This window comes from Schistocerca nitens, chromosome 7, assembly GCF_023898315.1.
Source record: "Schistocerca nitens isolate TAMUIC-IGC-003100 chromosome 7, iqSchNite1.1, whole genome shotgun sequence".
NCBI lineage: Eukaryota > Metazoa > Arthropoda > Insecta > Orthoptera > Acrididae > Schistocerca > Schistocerca nitens.
The window spans coordinates 397,474,659-397,499,789 of NC_064620.1; the positions used below are offsets into that span (position 1 = coordinate 397,474,659).

Below are 25,131 nucleotides of genomic sequence, written 5' to 3' on the forward strand. Positions count from 1 at the left end.
GATTAACGTACCAAGACGAAAGGAACTTCAAATTGTCAATTGTAAATAGCATCCAGAATCAAGTTAAGTAAGGTTTATGATTGTTATTATTTTAATAAATGTGTGTGAAAATTAATCAAGTTCTGTTTAAAGTTGATCACCGTCAATCTGCTACTCTAAGCGTGCAAGTGGCATTTCTATCGTCTGACCTAACGGCAGAAGATAAACACGCCACGATAAGACCACGAGACATATTGCTGAGACTCGCCTACTTCGTTAGAGCGACAAGTCAAATAATCTGATGATGTGTGTACCGAAGGTCTTACAGTACGCACACCACAGTCCGTGTACGAGTAAATTTCACTTCAGCTTGCCCGCAAATCAACGCCGAGTGCATCAGCGCCAGTCGCGGGGTAACCTCACGGGTAGTGGAGTGTCGAGGCAGCCAGGAACCGCCGACCGACGCGGCGGGGCCGAGGCGTCCGCGCCTGCGCAGACTGGCGCCGCTGGCGTACACAGCGGCGCCGGAGCGCCATTGCTGCCGCCGACGTCGCCAGCGCCGGAGTAGTCGACGCCGCGTCCCGCCGCGTCGCGTCGGAGCAGCTCGGTTGCGGACGGAAACAGCCGATCAGTCCGCGGCGCGGCGCGTGTGCGTCCGTGGTGTCTGCGCAAACCGTCGCACGCTCACCAGTTTCTTGTTGTTGTCGGCGAGCGCGCCCCACCGCCGTGACTCTGTGCTCTCGAGTTTCGGGCAAGTTACCGTAAAGTTGCTAGCGACCATGGCGACGAGTTACTCGAGAACTGGATTGCATGTCCTGTTTCTGTGCGCCATCTACCTCACCACAGGTAAGTTCTTCACACACTGGGAAACGAAGAAAACTATATCTACGACCGCTTTTCCTGTTCTCAACAGAAAACTGAAACCGTAACTGTCAACAAAGACGCAGAAGTACAGCTATTCAGCCTTTTCTTTGTTCCTCCTACAATGGAGTGTACTCCATAATCCCACAGGCTGTCTCTTTTACTCGTAAGCCAGCGGCAAGATAGAAAGTGTACGCCTTCACCTTACTATACAATTTATGCAAATATACTTACATCCTGGCTACTGGGCGTCATGCCATTTGGCGCAGACCATCTGAAGTTTAAATCGAAAGTATTTACTGAGTTACATTCAAATGTATTTAGCAAACACAGTACCCAAAGTTCAAAAGCAGTGTTTACCCTGAGATAGAATCTTTCCCATTTTGGCAACATTTTCGTGATCGCAGCATTCCAAATCCACACCCTAGCCAGAGGCAGCAATGCTACACAACCAACAATATAAACATCCAGATATTCTCTCACTTAAATGCTCCAGTGACAGTAGAATGTAATACTATCTACGATTGCAGTCTTTGTTGGGATTAAGAGGTTCGCAATTGTATTAATAACTTATTGTGTTGGCACTCATTTGTCGGTCGATGTAATGATTCAGATACAGATAAGAAACGTATTTAATAAGCTTCCAGCTTTGGAATGATTTATGTCAGCTACCACAAGTACCAAAAACAACTGAATAGAGGCTCTCGGTATCTTTCTAAGCAGCTAATACTATCAGCAACATAGTACATAAGCACATATTTTCATAGATTTTCATCTAAATAGCTTTGGTGCTCATAAAAGTATCCCGTCTCGTTGCAGAACTAGGTCGCAGTGATTGTTTAACAAGGTAAATAAAGCAGAGTCTCCACTCACTGTCTTAAGAAAAGCAGAGTGACCATCTCCTATTTTTTTTTACTCTAGATTTGAGTTTAAGGTCATTGAAAGAGTATAATTACGGGTTCTAGTTATTTCCAAGTCACCATCAAATGACCTGTTTAAAAAGAAAGAAAATCAGGGATTGTAAAATACTGGAAAACTAAACTGTAAAACTAACTAACTTTCATACAAATGTATTCGTACGTCATTACACTGCACAGTAACTCGCAACCTGAACAGGCATGAAGACCCGCGCACGGTGGAAACATAACTGTGCTCTGCTTGTTGCAAATGAAGATTACAGTTAACTATATAGTTGTATGAAGTTAGTGTCTCTTAACTCGTAAATGTAGGATTATACTTGTTCAAAGTATAAAATTGATTGTGAGAGAAGGTTTTGTCATAGAGAAACAAGTAAAAATTACCTAACTTCTGGTGTGGGTAAGGCAGACATACACCAAACTCAAGACATATAACGCCCTCCTGCTGACGCGGTCCACGCGAGTAGCAGACTATTAACTGGCGGTCGCAAGTGAATACCGAACATCCAAACTGCAACCACAAAAAAAGAACATAAAATCTTTTGAAAAAGGCTTGGTTCGGACATCGCTTTGTTTATTTAACCACAGTGGTGGTTATATTTTTAAAAAAGCTCTTCAGTTGTATACACGCGTAATGAATTCAAGTACGTCTGGGTGGTATCTAAATAAAAATTTAATTCTGTTACCGAGTGTTTTAATGACCCCCTTTTTCTACTAAACAAATCTTCTGGTGACACCTTAGTGAAGATTCTAAAACGGTAATCTCAATTTGTGTGACATCTGCCTCAAATATACAATAAAAATATTTTATAAGTCTTTAACGTAATTATTATAATCAGATCCATATATGAATTGCCTCATAAAAACAATGGCATAACATATAATGCGAAATTTAGGGTATATTCTTGATTCAGGTTAGCCCTTGTTCGGTTTTTCCTCTGTTGCTGATTCCGAAGATTTCTGTGTGGTATTATTGCTAACGTGCCTCTAGAGCAGAGTTTCTCAACCATTGTGTCACAATGACTTGTCGCAAATAAATATCAGGTGTGTCGCGAAATTTTTCAAGTCTTCCAATTTTCCCCAAATAAAATATTTAAAATATGAAAATTTATTGTCAAATCTTTCCTTGGTGTTGTTCAATTTGCAAGAAATCTCCTGTAATAAACTACGCACAGTAATAGATAATGTATCGTATATACCATTATATGTTTGCATTCCTACATCTAGAAAAAAAATTACGTATAAGGGTATCGTAAAAGTTCTAAATGTATTTTGATGAGTCTCAAAGGTGCCTTTCTGTCGACAAAGTCATCTCGAATCACTACAGGTTGTTTAAGGTATGCCGAAGAGTTTTGGGAACAATCTTTCGTGGTCTCTATTTCTTACTTCTGGAACGCTAAGCACAGGAAGCACGTAAGATGTACCGGATTGGTCTGAAGGATTCTTAAATGATAATAACATCAAAGGCACATCGTCAGTTCAAACGAAAAGTTTTTAGCCGCTGTGCCAACACAGAATAGCTGTACTATTTAGTTTCAACACGTTTTTGCCACTTCTACTCCTCGAAACATTTTCTCCTGTTGAAATAACTAGGGGTATCTGACGCTTGTTTCAGATGTACCATGTGTTCGAGAAACAAATTGTGACTTATTGCTACGAGACACCATACACCTCCGTTTGTAAAATAGACCGCCCTCGCCGTTCCGACATTACTGGCGTATTAGCTGAGTGTTTACAAGATGCGCAAATCTACAACGTTTCAGTCAAGTATTAAATAAGTCTCCCCCCATTCGCAAGCAGACATATTAAACCCTGAATGAATATATGTATCACAGAATTCAAAAATAATTTTCATCAATGGTGTCTTTGTCTCAGAAAAGTCTGTACTGTTGTCCAGTAGCTTCTCATTATTTATTAAATTTCATAAATGATACTTACTTCACACTCGTTAATGTGTCATTTTAATGAGTTTAGTTGAGAATTATTTCATTTGCACTACGCCCTGTGTGCAGATTAATGACTGTACTTTGGACCAGCCTCCAAAAGTTTATATAACGCTAATAAGACCATTTTAGTAAATCCGAGCTCTGTTATTTGCCAGAGTATCAGTCGACGTCATTCTTACTGGGAGATCAACGTCTGTTTGTGATCCGCTCTCGACAACTTCGCGCTTTGATACGATCAGCCGTAAACGATACGCTTAACTAGTGAGTGAAGTATGGAAGATTATTTACAGTCATGGCCGCTAAAGAGTGAATAACGTGTCAACGTCCCTTACACCAATTGCTTATTCATTGAGTTATCTCTTAAGTAGATATATTCTCTTATAACTGGTAATAATCTGACGTAACGAAGGTGATTCTTCAATTACGAGGCTGTGGAGGCGAACAAAACCTAACGGAACAAATAGAGCACAATGAAATAGTCTTGCCCTATTTATGTACCACATCGGATTTCGATTAGAATGATATGCTGCTCCTTCACCCTGTCTACTGTAACGTCTCGCTTTGTGTATAGTGTGTCTACTAAGCTGCTGCAGATCGAATGTGTACAAAATTCTGTGACAAAAAATAGTGTAGAATTTTCGTTTACTTTGTCACGTTCGATTTGTCTTTCTCTCTTTGTCCAGTGTCATCCCTTCCTCTTCGTACCCCATCACATATTCGACCCGCACAAAAACAATCTCTCCCTACCCCTTTGCTACAAAGCCCCCTCCCCCACACAAACACACAACAATAGTTCACACTCATGTATAAATGGTCACGAACAAATACGTAGGTAATATTGCTTTCATGTAAAATAAAACTTCTTACTTGGCTGTCTAAATGTGACAAAAAATCCTCGATTCCTGTCTCAGCCATCACTATAAGTGCGCTCCAAGGAAATATAATATATTTTTTCTTCATATTACACTAATACTGAGTGAACTCGAAAGAAAACTGCTTCAGCTTCATCACGCAGTATAAAATTGGCAGGTAAAATGAATTCAAAGACTGTTTCAGCCGAACTGTTTACACGGAAACGTCATTGCATAATCATTAAGAGCAGTTTGATTAATGAAATGTAGCTCTGCCAAGGAGAGAATGGAGACTATTCTCCTGCGATATAACCATCCTAGCCAAACTTTTGCCGTCTCGTTTTTATATTTACAGGAATGCAGCTGTAGTCCAAATTATCTTCTAGTGGTATTTCCGCTGAGAGCCCTCCTGCCATCCTGTGAGCCTCAGGAATGGCGGTGCAACCCGCACTCCCATATAATAGTGGTGACTCGCTAGATACGGCTGCATTCCCAAATTTCTGTAGAAGTAGCAGGTCGCGGCGGAAACGTTTGCAATCGCTTTTACCATTAGGTGGTGTTTACGACGTAACGTCTTCAAAGCGTAATAGCACGATTGCCGTACTTACTCAGTGCGCTGATTGCTTTTTCGTTATGTTATCACAATTCTTGAATCGAATTTCGCAAAGGATTAATACCCTGTCTAGTGAATATATCAAATTACGCTTAAAACCATATATCCTCGATATTATTGAGACATTTGACGCTACAAAGAAAATTCCACGGGAATCGATTGTTTAGGCTGCACCCACTCACACTGCGGAAAAATTACTTCGAATTTAAATTCATGAACCAGAGAAGGAAAATAAAATCAACTGGTGACTCATTTAGGCCCATCCGGGTGTTGTGCAAGAATTACTGAATCAGGAGGAGCGCTGTTGAACTTTCGATGGGGTAGTTGTATTAAGAGAGCGAACATAATGCGAGAATACCACGATTGTGGTTGCATATTGAAGAAGTCACGACATAAATGCAAAAACTATTACTGGTAACTCTGTTTCTACCTCATACAGGACCCCCTTTAGGACTGCTGCAGCGGAATAGTAGTTCACCTGACAATATTGTTGGCGAAACTGATTTTTCGCAGTAACTGATGTGAAGACGTTTCATTCCTAGGTATGAAAATTGTCATCAACAGTGAAGTCTTTCGTAAACATAAGGTGCAAGTACGAGCTTTAAAGTTGAAGCTCGTCAACTGGTGATCCACTGCCACTGTTTCCATCACTAGGTTAAGGACACAGCTGTAAATCGAAGTACAGTCCTGAACTAATACTATACGATAAATACACTGACAGAAATGGAAAGTATTACTCCATGCAGCACCAGTCCTATGTCTACAAAGGCATGCTCAGAATCAATGCCTCCGATTTTTTATGAGAAAACTCTTCCAGCTTTTTAAATGAAACAGACGTTATTAATATTCTACGTCGTTATTCTGCATGTGTACATGCTTATTTCTCAACAAAACCACCCTGCCAATGAATACATTTCTCCTAAGGAGAAATCAGTTCGTTGGTATCGTCACCGTAGAATGTCTGATTTGTAGAGGGTGCTACAACTTCTTCACCTGCGCTTACACCGCTGCATCACTATCAGAGTGAAGTCATCGAGGGTTTTTAACTTTTTGAAACAGATGTGAATCGGAAGGGACTAAGCCGAGAATGTAAGTAGGATGGTATATGACAGTGAATCCAAGGCATCGTTTTAGATGTTGCAGCACTCGTGTGTGGTCTCGCATTGCCATGCTGGTGGAGAGCGTGCTCTATGAGTGGACGAAGTTTTCGAATTCGAGTCTCGTTCAAGGACCGACATAGTCACGTTACACGCCGCCATGTTAGACGCTACAATTTGGAGTCCTCTAGCGACAGAGGATTGCAAATATGTAGACATGAAGAACAAAGATGTAGAGACCTTCATCACATAACGAGTATTAAATGATTAAACTATCGTTCCATTTGGAAGTGTTGTCTGTCATGAACATCAGCGTGACATGCGACTTTCTCAAGTACGGAAACACACTGCATTTCCTGTGGCACGTCCGAATGACCTCTTGAGGAAGTTATTCCGATACCTGAAACACATTTTGTATCAGTTCTGAATATCACTGGAGGCTTGTATCAATGTTTACGTCTTTCCATCAGATTCCTGACACGCACTATTTGCTTCAAATGAGGGGCAATCAAGGATCTGTACAGTCCTCACGTACGAGGTTTTATTCACGGCCCGCATCTCGTGGTCGTGCGGTAGCGTTCTCGCTTCCCACGCCCGGGTTCCCGGGTTCGATTCCCGGCGGGGTCAGGGATTTTCTCTGCCTCGTGATGGCTGGGTGTTATGTGCTGTCCTTAGGTTAGTCAGGTTAAAGTAGTTCTAAGTTCTAGGGGACTGATGACCATAGATGTTAAGTCCCATAGTGCTCAGAGCCATTTGAACCATTTTTATTCACGATTCCAATGTACCACATTATTGCAGACTCTTTTGGCTGCAAAATCCTCTTTTTCAACATAATCTCCGTCAGTGAGACGGCCTTAGGTCACCTTACTTGGACGGCCTGTACGCTTACATGATACCACTCTACAGGTCAACGTGGGACCCAACGTGTAGCTACATTAGTAACATCCTCATCATCCACTTACTGCCTCCCACGGAGCGCATACTTCATTGGGCCAAACAGATAGAAGCCAGAAGGTACGAGATCAGGGGAAGGCTGAATCGGGAATATTTCACCATATGCCATAACAAAATCCGTATTACTTCAACACAAATTGGCCGAGAAAAAAAATGTTGCGGTATTTGCTGAATGTTCCTCGTAGTTTATGGTTTGAGTTGAAGTGTGGACTCTGGCGTTTTCTTGCTGGGTTGTGCTAATCGGTGTCTTGGTCCAGAAGGGTACAACAATGAGGATTACCATTATTTGCCAAATCCTGGTGTGCAGTCAGCCTCCCTTCAACAATTACCAAATTACTCCTGTTGTCGTATTCAACTGCACCCCACACCGTCGTTCCTGGAGTTTGAGATGTGTGCGAGTCGAGAATCGCTGCTTCATGCGACCTTTCACCAGGTCGCCAACAGACACATGGGCATCTTTACCAACGCCACATCTAGAAGCGAAACACCACAGACTGGTACTCAATACTTCAGTTGAGCCTGGCTCTACACCATCTAAATATTTGCCCTCTCTGGTCAGAAGTAAGTGCCACATTTTCGCCCCTGGTAGCTGAGTGGTCAGCGCGACGGAATGTCATGACTAATGGCCCGGATTCGATTCCCGGCTGGGCCGGAGATTTTCTTCGCTCTGAGACTGGGTGTTGTTATCATCAGCATTTCACCCCCATCGGCACGCAAGCCGCCGAAGTGGCGTCAACTCGAAAGACTTGTATCAGGCGACTGGTCTACCCGACGGGAGGCCCTAGCCACACGGCAGTGCCATATAGCAAATCGAGATCGCAACCTAGCTTACAGCACTCTGCCTGTAACCTCTTCGGGATATCAACTGTCGTCCACTCGTCTACTCATCAGAGCCAATCGGGCAGTTCAAGGAACGTCTAGTAGTGTTGTCCTTCTGAACTACTCTTCGTGTCATACTTGTGTCTTGAGTCCATCTCGTCACTAGCCGTTCAGTACGCAGTGCGCTGCACCCAACTGTTTGACCGGCCTCTGGGTATGACGCTACCAGTACCTTATACCAATATTTCAACTTTTCTCGAAGTCTGAAAGATGACGGTGAGCTGCACGTGCTCGTCCTTCGTGGACGTTGATTTGATACCTGCATGTGAAACATTCCAGTGACGTCATTCCCCTCCCCCTCCCTCCCGTAGCGATCATTCACTCACTGCAGCGTCTTCTCCCTGGTTGTATTATTTCACATGTTCACATGCAGGGAGAAAGATCACGATGGGAACCAAAATTAACTCTGTTTTAGTCTCACATTTATTATTCGGCACGCTATGTACCTGTAACCACCTTCGCTAAACATGGATGATCGCTGGATTGAATGAATGTGGGTGTAATTACAAGCGAGTGCAACTGCGCCAATTCAGACGGACCTTCACGACTTTGCTCTGCGGCGGAGAGTTGAACTTTCAAAGCTGGGTTGAGATGCCACTCTGGATGCCTATCTGGACGGATTTTCATAACGGACTTTCCTGCTTTAAGGCCGGTGCGCCTGCGGTGCATTCATTCGCATTTTATACGTTGAACCGACCGAAAATTTTGTGAACGCGTAAGCAGGCGTCTTCTCTCCCTTCCTCGAATTTAAGGAGATTTCTGGAACCACTAAAGAATTCGGAATTTGTCTTGACTGGATGGTTAGCGGTATTTCCGTCTCTGTACTCGTAGGCGAGGCAGTTTGGTTTTAGAATAGCAGTAACTGGACCACTGACGAATCGAGTCGAGTCACTGGCGGTTAGTATACTGGGCTGTTCCTGTGCTCATTTAGCCAGCAACTTTGGTATAATTGTGCTAAATTCAGACTTGTTCTCTATCCAGTCACGATTCACCTCCTTTATCACGATGCTGGTCATGTTTGTATTTGCTTTCCCCTGTAAGGCACAAGCCAATTGTGACAATTCAACTTTGGCTAGAAAAAGGTTGAATATTATCTTCGGTAATTCTGTGACTGTCTGACGCCTGCTTGTAAGCGTACGTGCGTCCATGTTACAGTTCTGAACAATCCCAATTCATGCTGGACAAATGTCATCAATACAGTTTGTCTTTGTACGATCCTGTTTTTAGAATTTTCATACGTGTCCCATCTTACGTCAAGGAGTACGATCCTTCCTTTTGTTAATAAATGTCTTATATTCAAAAATTTAGTTCGTTAGAAGTTTCTCCAGTGTGCATACTAGCATGCCATCCCTCATCCTGTGTCACTAACCTCAAGCATCCTCTGACATAGCGTTACTAAAAAATAGTTAAAAAAGCTCAGTAACTGATTGGTCGATCTTAATTCTGGTAGTTATATTTCTGTTTCGCGTTTTTCTTTGTGTTGTAAACTAAGGCTAAATTCATTTAATACTTCTAGAACTGATGAATTGGTACCCAGGGGGAGGCAGACAATGTTATGCACTGTATTTGTTCAACAGGAAGTTCGTGGCAACGAAACGTCCCTGTTATAGAATGAGATACAAATACTTCAATGTTTTGTGAAGTCAAGAAACAGTGAGCGTCCATTTGACATCCCGTAGGTATGGACACACAGTATCAGTTATTAGAGGAAGAAAGGAAAGAAGATTAGGCTAAGTGTAGATGATGGGAATCTGATGCGCGTTTAGAAATCAAACGGTCAACTTACAACAGATCATATGAACGCACGTTAAGACGTGTTCATGGGCGTTGACACAGCATTCACAGAAAAAAATCTCTAGACGCAGATAAATGCGCTATGACGCGCTGTTACAGTGATGATTTCCGACCGTGTGCTGCTGAGTTTACTGTGCGTTTCTGTCGTGACCAGACGTCTTTTTTTTCTATTTATGTTATATTTCTTTTTTGAATGTTGAGAGAAGGATACTGACATCGAGCTACCAGTTAGCGAAGAAGAAGAAAGCGTCGGAATACAGCGTCGTAGTTGTACAGTATAAAATTTTGAGACGGCAGCTTGGGAAGAACTGATTTTGATCCTCTGCCAGGGAAATGACCCAAGAAACAAAGTAATAAAAATTTTACCGTTAACAAGTACACTGTCATTCATATCATACGACGTGTGTTTTAAGTCTACCTCGACAAAACTTTTGGTAAATGTAGCCCAAAGTCATGCTCTGATGTAGTGGATCGTCCGTTGCGAGTAGCATTTCTAATTGTGAATTTTCCTTCTACGATGTCTTCGTGTTTAAATGCATCTCTCATTTGAACGTAGTTGTCAAGTACTGCAGCATCTTCTACAGTGTGTTCAAATGGTTCAAATGGCTCTGAGCACTATGGGACTTAACTGCTGACGTCATCAATCCCCTAGAACTTAGAACTACTTAAACCTAACTGACCTAAGGACGTCACACACACCCATGCTCGAGGAAGGATTCGAACCTGCGACCGTAGCAGTCTTGCGGTTCCAGACTGTAGCGCCTAGAACCGCTCGGCCACTCCAGCCGGCACAGTGTGTTCAGTACAGCCTACAGTTACATCTAATGAACTATGTACATTAGTATTCTCCGAGTATTAAAAGCTACACCAAAGTTGCACTCAACACGCCTAGGTACTCAAGTTACCCTTTAGGTAATTATCTTCTTTTCATAATTCATTTAGTTGTCACCGTAGGATCTCATTAAATTTTCCATCACGTCAAATGCTTCATCACCTACTATTGCATAAGCAAGCCAAAGGTCTTTATTTTGATACAGTATATCCAAAGATTTTGCAGTGAGTTCTTCACACACAGTGCAATCCATAAAAATTTCTGCGTCTGAATCTTTTCCATAAGCACGGATGTTTATAGTCTGAGTAAAATAGCGCCAACAGCACTAGAGAAAAAATTATGCTTCTAAGTGTAGTACAAGGAATCTCAGTCTTGTGGATTTTGTATTCTAATATATCTTTGCTATCGAGAACTCCGACGCAATGAGGAAACATTGCGTAGTGTTCAAATCCTGGCGCTTATTCTACCCATTTTTCATCGTCTGGTGTTACATCACAATGTCTCTTAATTTCATCCACAAACATTTGCGAACTTGCCAAATTGTTCCAGAAATAGACGATTTTCCAATTTCAGCCTCTGAAAATCCACTCGCAATATATCTGAAAGCGATACAGACTAGGAGATAACAACCGCAGCGACTATACACACCGTTCGTCATCTGAACTCTTCTGAAATTCGATCGCTTGCTCGGGTGCGCCAGCGCCCGTAGCATCTGAACTTAGCTTAGAGAGTTTAACGACCAATCGACGGTGCGGTCATTAAAACTGAGCACAAGCTCGGATTACGAAAGAAAATCGTGGGTGTCATTTTTAAAGTGTCCTTCCGGGAATTTCCTGGAGTGGTTTAGAAAATATCATTAAAAAGTAAAATCTTTCCGAATGAGACTCCAATGCGTTAACCAATGTGCCACCTCACTCGGTATCAGTTTCGGATCCTTCTGCCAGTGTGTTCGTTGTGTAACGCTTTGTTTTCGTCAATGTAGTTCAGCTGGCAAATGAGGTATTCCCTCCGTTGTTATTAGACATTCCATAGGCAGTGCAAGGCACGAGCATGTGACTGGAGTATTAGTCTCACTGCAGATAAGAGTGCAGCCGTTCTTCGCCACAGCAGTAGGATGACGAGTGTGGCTGGCGACCCGACCGCCTATTATCCCTGGTAAAGAACACCGGTACTGATCTGGTAGCTCGATGATCATATCTTGGACCGTCCTGTACGGACTGGAAAAAATGAAAATTCCCGCTCCTACCGTGTGACCCGCTAGACCACCGCGGCTACGGACCTCGCTTATCATCCGAGTACTAGCATACCACTGTTTTGTGCTATCTTTATACACTACTGGCCATTTAAATTGCTACACCACGAAGATGGCGTGCAACAGACGCGAAATTTAACAGACAGGAAGAAGATGCTGTGATATGCAAATGATTAGCTTTTCAGAGCATTCACACAAGGTTGGCAACGGTGGCGACACCTACAACGTGCTGACATGAGGAAACGGTTTCTCATACACAAACAGCAGTTGACCGGCGTTGCCTGGTGAAACGTTACTGCGATGCCTCGTGTAAGGAGGAGAAATGCGTACCATCACGTTTCCGACTTTGATAAAGGTCGGATTGTAGCCTATCGCGATTGCGGTTTATCGTATCGCGACATTTCTGCTCGCGTTGGTCGAGATCCAATGACTGTTAGCAGGATATAGAATCGGCGGGTTCAGGAGGGTAATACGGAACGCCGTGCTGGATCCCAACGGCCTCGTATCACTAGCAGTCGAGATGACAGGCATCATATCCGCATGGTTGTAAGGGATCGTGGAGCCGCGTCTCGATCCCTGAGTCTACAGATGGGGACGTTTGCAAGACAACAACCAACTGCACTAACAGTTCGACGAAGTTTGCAGCAGCGTGGACTATCAGCTCGGAGACCATGGCTGCGGTTACCCTTGACGCTGCATAACAGACAGGAGCGCCTGCGATGTTGTACTCAACGAGGAACCTGGGTGCACGAATAGCAAAACGTCATTTTCTCTGATGAATCAAGGTTCTGTTTACAGCATCATGATGGTCGCATCCGTGTTTGGCGACATTGTGGTGAACGCACATTGGAAGCGTGTATTCGTCATCGCCATACTGGTGTATCACACGGCGTGATGGTATGGGGTGCCATTGGTTACACGTCTCGGTCACCTCTTGTTCGCACTGACTGCACTTTGAACAGTGGACGTTACATTTTAGATGTGTTACGATCCGGGGCTCCAACCTTCATTCGATCCCTGCGAAACTCTACATTTCAGCAGGATAACGCACGACCGCATGTTGCAGGTCCTTTACGGGCCTTTCTGGATACAGAAAATGTTCGACTGCTGCCCTGGTCAGCACGTTCCCCAGAACTATCACCAGCTGAAAACGTCTGCTTAATTGTGGCCGAGCAACTGGCTCGTCACAATACGCCAATCTTGATAAACTCTGGTATCGTGTTGAAGCTGCATGGGCAGGTGTACCTGTACACGCCATCCAAGCTCAACTCAATGCCCAGGCGTATCAAGGCCGTTATTACAGCCAGAGATGGTTGTTCTGGGTACTGATTTCTCAGGAACTATGCACCCAAATTACGTGAAATGTAATCACGCGTCAGTTCTAGTATAATATATTTGTCCAATGAATACCCGTTTATTATCTGCATTTCGTCTTGGTGTAGCAATTTTAATGGCCGGTAGTGTAGATGCTGGAGACTGACAAGCTCGCTTCTGCGCGTCGTACACTGGGGATTCCCCAGAGGCGGCCTGTTCGGCAGCGAGTGCAGGCTCCCCGAGGTTAGCCACCGCCGACGCCGGCACGACCATCGACCGGCTGGGCGACGCGCCGCGGCGCTAGGCGTCGGGGCGCTCCACAGGTGACCGTGGCGTCGCGGCCTCGCCACTGCTCCCCTCCCCTCTCCACTCGTCTCCTTTATATAAGGCCGCGTGTGGCGCCCCCATAACTTCCTGGGGCCCGCCTGCCCGTTGCGCAAGGCGGCACGCGACCTGCCCCGCAGATGTGATGCGACCCGACGCTCCGTGCCGTTTTCTGCTGTTGTTCTCCCCGGGGGTAGTTCCGTACGTTTGACATCACTTGAGTAGCGCTGTAATATGCGAAAATGGAATCAAATCTGACAGTCGATTGCAGACGGCTCCGTAATTTGCAAGCGTACTATCGCTCCAGTATATTTTTCTTCTTTCGCTGTTTTGACTAGTTTGATGTGGTCCCCTACCTATATCTCCCTGTGCCTACCTATTTATGTCACACGGAGTCCACACGATGCTCGGGATTAGCCGAGCGGTCCAAGGGGCTGCAGTCATGGACTGTGTGTCTGGTCCCGGCGGAGGTTCGAGTCCTCCCTCAGGCATGGGTGTACACGAGACTAGGATGTTTGTGCTCCTACGTACATTATAAATGCGAAAGTCGCGCGCGCGTGCCTGCGTGTGTGTGTGTGTGTGTGTGTGTGTGTGTGTGCTTGTACAGACTTAGACGAAGTTTGGAACGGAAATCGCTTATAGCGTGCATTAGCACACATGCTACCATATATGTACTTGATTATCAAATGGGTAGAGATGACGGTGAAAAAGAAGAGTAGCCCCAACGCGCAAATACCCACCCAGTAATTGAAAATGAGGGCAATTCGTGACTTGCAAATAACTTTACATGTAACATCAAATATTTACGAAACGTTCTCGCTAGCAAAACGCAGAAAGGAAAAATTTCACGGTCCAGCACACAGTTTTAATCTGCCAGGAAGTTGCAACATGTTTACGGCTTATATCTTCTCTGTTCATGCAGTAAAACTGTTGCATGAAACATGAGGTTTTAATTTATTAGTTCAATGCTTTAACACTATTCGCAACACATTTCGTAGAGTCTACCCATATATGTCACTGAACATATCGACAGCAACATATTATCGTACAGCACACAGGTCAGGAGATCTGACGTCATTTACCATAATCAAAAAAAAAAAAAAAATGGTCCAAATGGCTCTGAGCACTATGGGACTCAAAATCTGAGGTCATCAGTCCCCTAGAACTTAGAACTACTTAAGCCTAACTAACCTAAAGACATCACACACATCCATGCCCGAGGAAGGATTCGACCGTAGCACGCGGTTCCGGACTGAAGCGCCTAGAACCGCTCGACCACCCTTGCCGGCCATTTACCATCATCCATGACGTTTCAATTTTATACTTTTTAACTACTAACCCTATTCACAACATATTCCATAGACAGTAGCCGCATACGCCACAAAAACTCCAAAACTGAATCATTGTACGATATATAGTTCGCGAGATAAACACTGAGCTGCGTGAAAATGAAACAGCAGTGCGAAATTAGTTAGGGATACGGGTGAAATATTTGTGCAAATGCCTGTGAAATATGTTAAGTACCTCTGAAACATATTTTACACTTGGGAAACTAGCAAAGTTATGTGTGTGAAGCTCATTCCAAAGCCCCGGAACGACTTCAATCAAATAAGGTATGTATATTAATTACGATTTGGAATGAGTTACCTTGGGGGTACGAATCTCCAGCCTACTATCGGATGGTGGATGATAACGTCAATAGAGAAAGGGGGGAAACTGAACAAACACAGCTGGGGAATTAGGAGGTAGACAGAGAGAGAGAGAGAGAAGGAGCGAATTGACTAATATAAGGTTGGAATAAATACATAAGAGGGCACTTTTTGTAATGAACGGCTGTTTAACTCCAGTTGTCACCCCGGAGAGGAGCTAGATTTTTTTTATATTTGGGGTACGTGAAGTGCATAATTCATATATGAAACAGTCAAAGCATTTTGATGCAACTCTCAAATATTCTCGAGAAAATGTAGTTTCCAGTTTTGCGAGCGTCTTTAGCACCCAAAAGTACTGGTCAATTTTTTTTCTTTTGACGGGCAGCGTGGATCTGGGGTAGATTGCCCACCTGTCACATATTAGTCCAAGATTCAATTTCTGGCCGCCACGAGTTTTTAAACTTGCATGTTCTGCCAGCATTTCCATGAAGTGTAAAATACATAAAGATAAAAAAAAAATCAGTAGCGATCGACACTGGTAATTGTTGGATCGCTGGTTCTAGCCTCGTTTCAATAAATAATTTTTCGTCTTTTTTATGCGTGTGTGTGTCCAGGTCGAAAACCTACGCCATTTAAATGATGTAAAATTGATAAAATTTATGCTAGTTAAATATCTGTCATTTTATGAAAACTACACGTTTTCTTATTTATGAATACATATCGCACACATAAATCCAGTTATCACTGGACGTATAAATTATTAATTAGTGATCTTTTAAAGAGATTCTTCATAAATTTTATTTGAATTAAATAAAAGTTTCGGAAGAAATATTTTATGGTTGAACATTTTAAGCTTCACGGGAATGCTACTGGAACATGCCCCTTTCTTTAAAAATATACCTCAACTGGGATCGAATCTGCGCCGCCAATGTGTTAGGCGAACATTCTACCACAGAGCCATGCGACCCGCTGGAAAACTGCCTGCCTTGAGGACATTATAGATGCTTGGAAAATTTCAGAGTCGTTTTTCTACAGAATTTTTCAAAGTTTTACTGTACTGTTCTCATGATTGATATCTGAGTTCTGGACTTCACCCTCCATAAATATAAAAAATAACAAAAATCAGATTGCCATGTGGTTTCTTTGACAGAGTAGCAAATGAACTTCAAGGCCTCAATCTTCTATTCGATGTATTCCCATCTCTGTTTTCTCCTACAGCGTTCAACATTTACAGCTTCCGCAAGCAATACCGAAGTTATCCTTTGATGTCTACGTACCCTGACAGTCTGTCTGTTCTTGTGTTCTTGTCAATGTACTACTCATGTTCCTCTATTCGCCTAATGTGGGAAGGACCTCCACATTTCTGATCTTACTGGACCATCTTATCTTCAGCATCATTATGTGGCACCAGAAATCATTCTCTGTTGTTTTCCTGCACACCGTGAAGCATTTTAACGCAATGCTGCGCTTCACATGGACATATTCATCAATTTCTTTCTGAAATCTTGGCCTGCAGTGCCCTTTCACTTGTGGGAGTGTGTTTTTTATGTCCTCCTTGCCCCGTCCGCCATCTTTTATTTTGCATCCTAAGTAATAGAATTCCTTCATTTCGTATGTTTCGTGGTCTCCAACTTTGGTATAAAGTGTATACCTAGTTCCATTGTTTATACTCCTCATTACTTTCGTCTTTCTTGGATTCACTCTCAGTCGGCAGTTCTTGCTCGTTGGACTGCTCATTCTATTCAACATGTCGCAAACTTTTTTTCTCACTTTGTTCGAAAACAGCAATGTCGTCAGAGAATCTTAGCACTGATATTCTGTTATCCTGACATTTAATTTTGCTCCTGAAACTTTCTCGTATCTCCTTCACTGCTTCTTCGATATATAGATTGACCACTGAGGGCGACAGACTCCATCCCTGTATTGTACTCTTCCTGAGTACCTCGTTGTCGGCCATTCATTTTTATTTCCCCTCTTGGTTCTTTTATATATTGTATTTTACACCTATTTTTCTATAGTTTATAATAATATTCCTCGGAATTTTGAACACCTCTACTATTTTATTTTGTCAAACAGTATTCCCAGATCGACAGACAGCCTAATATTTGGACTTTCCATGCTCGTCGCACACAATGCTTAGTGCAGCTGAGTATTACCACCGCATTTTTAGCTTCGTCGACGTCTACGCACCAGCGGAGAGAATCAGAGTCCTGGTATATGTCGTGCTGATTGACGGTCACAGAAAATAAGCACAATGACGTTACCATTACTTGCAAATATCGTTTTATTTTATCTTTAATACCATAAAAGCTTGTGATGTATTTTGGAAAGTTGCACTCTAATTACAACGGATACATGCAAAGTAGCTGTGTGACTACTGGAACAATATGGAATGTCTTAAGATACTGCCAGAACAACAACATGAATCCAAAATTATTTTTGCGGTATGATAAGATATATTCATATATATATATGTATTGAGCCACTTTGGGACTGAGCGAAGTACAGTTAGAGAATGATAACCAAAAATGGAACCTCTATCAATGACCTCAGAATAAAAGGGATTATTACTAGAATATCTGAACGAATGCTCTGTGTATAGTCTACCATGACAACTACGAAATCAATGTCTGTAGAACTGTGTTAACTGCAAATTATTATATTAGATCAAACGCTTTCAGAATATACGCGCCGGCCGAAATGGCCGTGCGGTTAAAGGCGCTGCAGTCTGGAACCGCAAGACCGCTACGGTCGCAGGTTCGAATCCTGCCTCGGGCATGGATGTTTGTGATGTCCTTAGGTTAGTTAGGTTTAACTAGTTCTAAGTTCTAGGGGACTAATGACCTCAGCAGTTGAGTCCCATAGTGCTCAGAGCCATTTGAACCATTTGAGCCAGAATATACGCAAGTGTGTTAGTAACTTGTGGAACGTTATATAACAAGTCCTTAGTCTGTGCATCGTAGTGAAATGGCAAGTCGTGTCATGGTCGCCAAGTAACCGCCCCATTCGCTTACAAACACTTAGCAATTCCCCATCCCTGTGGAACGATAGTAAACGTTTGTTAGCTGCTGGGCCATACGCCTAAATCTCAATCTGTGCGCAGTCCATAAACAGTGCGCGGCTCTTTACAGTTACGAGAGGGTGGAAACATCACCCGAACACAATCCCTTAAAGCCATTGACACCGGTGTGAACTCACAATTCAGCCAGACGCCATACCGTTTACGAACAGCAAGCGTATTTTCATTACACTGCACAGGTGGTACTAGACAGCGTTCCACAAGGTACGAACATACTTGCGTATACATGAAACTGCTTCATCCAGCTTCCTCATTTACGTCTTTACACAAGCCAACACACATCCGTACTTTGTACAAAGTTTCAGCTGTGAACTTCCTCCTTTTTATCTTTCCAAATTTTTGTTTTCGTAATACCTTCGTATCCGCAATTCCACATTATCATTTCTTTCATGTTTCATGCACAGTATTTAAAATCCTTTGCTTCGAGAATATATTTACTATACGAACTGGTGTGATAAATTATAGATATTTATTGAAAGCCTTATTCAGACTGATGAAGCATCGAAAGTACTATTCAGAATTTCTCTTTTGTGATGAATCTTACGTGGTTACATGTAAGTTATCTGGAAGTGAGTCTCACATAAAAATAATCATATTGCCCCGTGAAAATTTACCGAACTAGTGGTTTTCTTGTTTTCTTTTGCTGTATTGTTTTGTTTGCGTTTGCTATAAACGTTACAATAAATACCAAAACGAATGTATAGCATTAGAAACGTCTGCTAATGAAGTTTTCATGTTACTTAATAAATGGTTCCTAACAGATTCTTTGTCATTAACACGCTACTTGCAATCCCGAACTTGTGAGAGAATTCCCAACACTGTCTCCCTAAACTACGATGACAGATAGAAGTCGACGGTATTCAATTCTTCGTATTGCAGTAATTACAACTGATACATGGAAAGTAGAACTGTTTAAGCGCCTGAGCAAATCTCTGTTTGCAACGCGAATGTTGTCAGACATAGTAGATATAAAAATGTAAATGCTGACGTCCTATGGAATTATTTTTTGGGGTAACTCATCAAGTCAAGCTAATGTATTATTGGTAATGAGGATTATTTGTGGTGTAAACTCAAGAACATCCTGCAGAAGTCTATTTAACAAACTAGAGACATTAACTACTGCTTCTACAGCTCAGTTCATGAAATCAGTACTAGAAATGATGATAATCTGCAGAAAGATTTAAAGTCACTTACTTTGGTCCAAAAAGGTCTCCACTATCAGGAACATCAATTGACAATATCTTGCCAGTATCCATAAAAAGTTTAACGGCCATTAAAGTTCAGTTTAAGAGGAGCCTAAAGTATCTATTGGTGGCCAATCCCTACCCAGTTGATGGATTCTTTAGTAGAAACGGTTGATGTGTATGTCTTATCTATTTATTTACACGTCAAATTCCGTAGGACCAAATTGAGAAGGAAATAGGTCATGGAATGTGTCAGTACATGAAATTACAACATAAAAGTAATAACAGATAAAAATAAAATGTTTATGACCCTAAAAAAATTCAAGCTATAATTTTGAGTAAACGCAGTCAACAATATAACGTAAGAATCAGCTTAATTTTTCAAGGATCTCCTCAACAGAATAGAGGGAGTGACCCATGAGGGAACTCCTCACCTTCGATTTGAAAGCGCGTGGATTACTGCCAAGATTTTGTAATACTTGTGGTAGCTTATTGAAAATGGATGCAGTTGTATACTGCACACCCTTTTGCACAAGAGTAAAGGAAGTCTGATCGAAATTTGGCTTGTATTTCTGCCGAGTATTAACTGAGTGAAAGTTGCTTATTCTTGAGAATAAGCTGGTATTATTAAAAAGAAACGATAGTAAAATATATATATATGTTCAGAGGCCAATGTGAAAATACCCAGATTAGCGAACGGGGGTCGACAAGAGGTTCACAAACTTACACCACTTATTTCCCGGGCCGCCCGTTTCTAAGCAAGATATATCGTTTTAGAATGGGAAGAATTACTCCAAAATATAAAACCATACGACATAAGCGAATAATAATAAGCAAAGTGGACTAATTTTCGTGTCAAAAGATGACTTACTTCAGGTACCGTTGGAATAGCAAAAATGGCAGCATTAAGTCTTTGAACAAGATCCTAGAAATTTGAATTGTTCAGTTTCACTAGTCATATGCCCATTCTGTGAAATTAAAACGTTGGGTTTTGTCGAATTGTGTATTGGAAACTGTAAAAACTGCGTCTTGCTGTGATTTAGCATTAGTTTATTTTCTAAAAGCCATGAACTTATGTCATCAACTGCACTATGTAAGATCGAGCCGAAGTTGCACACAACATCCTTTACTACCAAGCTAGAGTCATCAACAAATAGAAGTATTTTCGAGTTACCACGTAATACTAGAGTGCATATCATTTATATAAATCAGGAACAGGATTGGTTCCAACACTGATTCCTGGGCACCCCCTATTTGACCGTACCCCACTCAGACCCCACATCATAGCCATTCTCAACACTTTGACTAATCACTTCTTGCTATCTGTTGTTAAAGCATAGGGTGAACCAATCGTGAGGTACTCTCCGCGTTCTGTAATGGTCCAACTTAGGGAGCAATATTTTGTTATCAACACAATGAAACGCCTCAGTTAAATCAAAAAATTTGCCTAGCGTTCAAAACCTTTTGTTTAATCCATCCAGTACCTCACAGAGAAAAGAGAATATAGCATTTTCAGTTGTTAAACGACTTCTAAAGCTGAACTGTAGATTTAATAGCAAACTGTGTGATATAAAATTATCAATTATTCTTACATACACAGTCTTTTCAATAACTTTAGCAAACACTGATGGCATAGAAATAGGTCTACAATCGTCTAAGTTATGCCTTTCTCCCTTTTTATAAAGAGGCTTTACTCCTGAGTACTTCGATCGTTCAGGAAACTGACCATTCCTAAAGGAAACATTACAAATATGGCTAAGTACAGGGCTAAAATGTGAAGCACAGTACTGTAATATTCTGCCAGGCACTACATCACATCCATGAGAGTCCTTAGTCTTCAGTGATTTAATTATTGACTCAATCTCTCCCGTGTCTGTATCACAGTGGAGTATTTCAGATATGAATCTCGGAAAGACATTCCCCAAGAGAATTATATGATTGCCTGTAGAAACTAAATTTTTATTTAATTCACCCGCAATGCTCAGTAAATGATGGATAAATACGGTACATTTATCTGATTTATCAGTAACAGAAATACTTTTACTATGAACTGACTTTATATCGTCGACCTTGCGCTGCTGACCAGACACTTCCTTCACAACTGACCATGTGGTTTTAATTTTATCCTGTGAATTAGCTATTCTATTTGCGTACGACATAATCTTTGCGTTCCCAAGAACATTTTAAGCATCTTACAATGCTCTTTGTAATGGGCTACTGTAGCTTGATTGTGACGACTTCTAACATTTTGATATAATTCCCGCTTTGTTCTACATGATATCCTTATCACACTAGTCAGGCACCCAGGTTACCCTTTACTGCTAGTACGCCGTTTAGAACGTTCTAGTGGAAAGCACCTCTCAAAGAGCATGAGAAATGTGTTGCCATCTATGGTCTCGGCACTATAAACATCCTGCCACTATTGTTCCTTAACGAGGTTTAAAAAACTCTCGACTGCCCTTGGATTAACTTTTCTACATAGTTTGTAATTATATGTGCTATTTTTTTGAGTAGAAAAGACTTTTAGTGTTAAATTTTGTGCACCATTTTAGTAACAGAATGAAGACAGTCTGTCTCAGATCATATGAATTTAGGAAATCTACCAAAATCCACAGTCACATACAAAATTAATACTGAACTCGCCACATTTAACAAATTTTTGGTGTTTCCTATAAGGTGAATCAAGAACCCTATCTCACTTGAGCAGAAATGCTCTGAAGTCAGAGTTTGGGTACCTATAAACAACAACAATTACAGGTTTAGTTTCACTAAATTCAACTGACCCTGCAAAACATTCAAATATCTGTTCAGTGCAGTGACGTGATACGTCTATGGACTCGACTGGAATAGTGTTTCTTACGTACATGCCCCCCCCCCCCTATTGCACAAAGAACTCCTTGAAAACAGCCAGCTAATTTGTAATGTGGTAAAGGAAGCCTCTGAATTGTCAAGTTATTTAAGTGGTGCAACGATATACCAATAATTTCAGAGTCAACACCTGTAAGCTCTCCACTAACTTTATCTCTAGTACCTCTCATATTTAGTTGAAATATGCTAATTACTTCTCTCCTTGGAAACATAACGACCTCTGAAGGTGATTCTTTAACTGGAGGAACTTCCTTTAAGCAGGTATACCTATCAGCTGACCTCAGTCTGAAAAAGGTACAGCTCTAACACCAACTACTACAATAATTTTTCCATGAGTGACACCACCACCACCACCACCACCACCACCCACTACACTGTCACATATAAGCTTTGCCAGTTCCCCCTTCCCACACCTCTTGAGGTGCAGGCCATGCCTAGTGAAACCCAGTCTACTGATAGACTCAACTGGAACCACTGCAATGTCACCCAAGCCCTCTGCCATCAGTGCCTTCTTCAACCCCATGTTAATCCTAACAGCCGCATTAAGATGAGGCCGATCATGACGCTCAAACATTTGCACGAAATGCACATTAGTGCCACCAGTTTGAGTAGCTATCTTTGCCGGGTCACCACCTACACCCCGGTCCCAATCAAGACTATTCCCTGCTCCACCCACTATCGCTACCTGATCTTCCTTCGTAAAATTCCAAAATAACTCCCCTATGTGGTCACTCACCTCAGCCAACCCTGCACTCGGTTTCACGATGCTGGTGACTTGGTACTCACTCCCCAACATTTCCTGCAACTGCTGGCCCACGCGGGCGCTGATAACCGCGCAGTTGAGCGCCCCACAAACCAAACATCATCATCATCATCATGCTCGCCCACAGCTCTACCGTGTGAACTACCTAGCAACACAACCTTCTTCTTTCAGTTACACTTTGCAACTGACTTAGGCCTCCTAACTGCTGAGGACTGTTGCATGTTTCCTACACCTACAGCTACAAGAGGTTCTTCTCCACTCAACTCTGACAGTTGGTGAATCCTATTGCATATACGCAAAGTACAACTGAATACGTCCTCCTCCTAGCTGCCTTCTTGCCAACTGCCAGTTCCCAGTGCCCAGCACCCTTCACCCTCCTCGACCTATCTAGTTCCTCCTTTGCGTGTTGTAACTGCACCTGAACGGCACAGAGGTTATGGTCCTGCTCCTCTATCAACTTATTTCTACTACATATTCAGCATTCCCAGGAGAGGATCTCTCTAGAATGTCCACTGGCTTCCCCACTGCATTCCCCCCCCCCCCAATGAAAATGCATTGGTCAAATCCCACACCATTTCCCATTACTCACAAATTTACGACAGAGCCCACACTTCTCAATCATGGTAAAATTTTAAAGCTACTGAAAAAAACTAAACGTCTACGTTACCTAAGTTCAGTTACACCAGAAGAACTATTTATAGAACTAATAATAGCAGTCTCAGAATTTTCTGACAACTAAGAAATCAACAACTTTTATTAATACTACTAAAACACAACTAATACCAACACCAACAGTACTTAACAAAATTCATTAGCTAAAACAAAACATTCAAGTGGCCACTGGAAAACTTAACGAAGTTAAAACAGTGAATGAAAATTTTACTGAAATATTTCACTTGAAACAATAAGAAACATCAGCTGGAAAGTAAAGCACCAAGTTTACTAAACGACTTCAACGCACGGAAAACTCTAATAAATGCAACGAACTGGCGTTTCCTAAATTTTATTAAATCGTTATTTCGCCATAAGGAGCTGCGTTACTATTAATATAAAATAACATAAGTTTTAGTACAAACTTACTTCTGTACAAATTCAGGCAGTATGCAACAATTGTAAATAGGTGTTCTAAAATAATTCCTCTACCCAGATTTTACTGTATCATAACCGAAAATATGCTTAAAATTTTTTTGATGCGTTCCACATTCTTGAGATCTTTCCACTTCGAATCTGCGGACGTATATTAACATAAACGTATTTGTTTGCATAGTAAATTTTTATTGTGTATTCTTGTTCATCTGAAGAGAAAGGTGAGAATGATTATCAAGGGGAAAATTACGGCTAGATCTATACTTAGTTCCGTTGCTTTGTAGCATGTTATTTTCCTTATCGAGCGATGTCATTAACTGCTGGAGCTCTGAATGTTCGTTAACCGTCCTCATGGTTTATACAATCCGTTCATTGACGTGTTTGTAGCCTATCTGTATAAAGCCTTTTCACGCAATCCGTTAAGCAAACCAACCTTTCTGACGAAGTTTATCGATGGCAGTGAAAGGAACTTGCAGCGACGGATTTGGGGAGCGAGGGGAGGTGAAGTCGCCTTGAGAAGGAGGTATGTGCAAAAGAGATTAATCCAGTATAACAGAATTAGTTGTTGCCACGTAATCACAAACTGCTGAGTCATTTACTGCTGTGTAGAGAATTCGGTAAGATGAATCGTTGGTAAGTGATACACTGGTGCTAGCAACTTAATACGATTATGTTGATAAACTTACAAAGCCAACGGTGTTTGGAAACTACCGGCAGTCCTGCCTCCTTAACCCTTCAAGTCCCAACAGTATAAAAAAGGACATAATATTAAAATTTTTCGCTTAATTAAACTTTATTATCATAGTAAGCAATGAATAAAAGACGAAATTGGCAAAAAGTAAACAATCTATTGTTTTAAGCAGGTGATTTCATTTTGGAAAATAATGAT

The 25,131-nt window shown here is 41.8% G+C and overlaps 1 protein-coding gene across 1 annotated transcript in view; it reads left to right on the forward strand.

Moving 5' to 3' along the window:
• Positions 1-537: 537 nt before the first annotated feature.
• LOC126195298 (uncharacterized) overlaps positions 538-25,131 on the forward strand; it is a 717,802-nt gene continuing 693,208 nt past the window's right edge. The window contains exon 1 of the mRNA XM_049933849.1: positions 538-825. Coding sequence (XP_049789806.1) covers positions 759-825 — 67 coding nt within the window. The 5' untranslated portion in view covers positions 538-758. The remainder of the gene's footprint in view (positions 826-25,131) is intronic.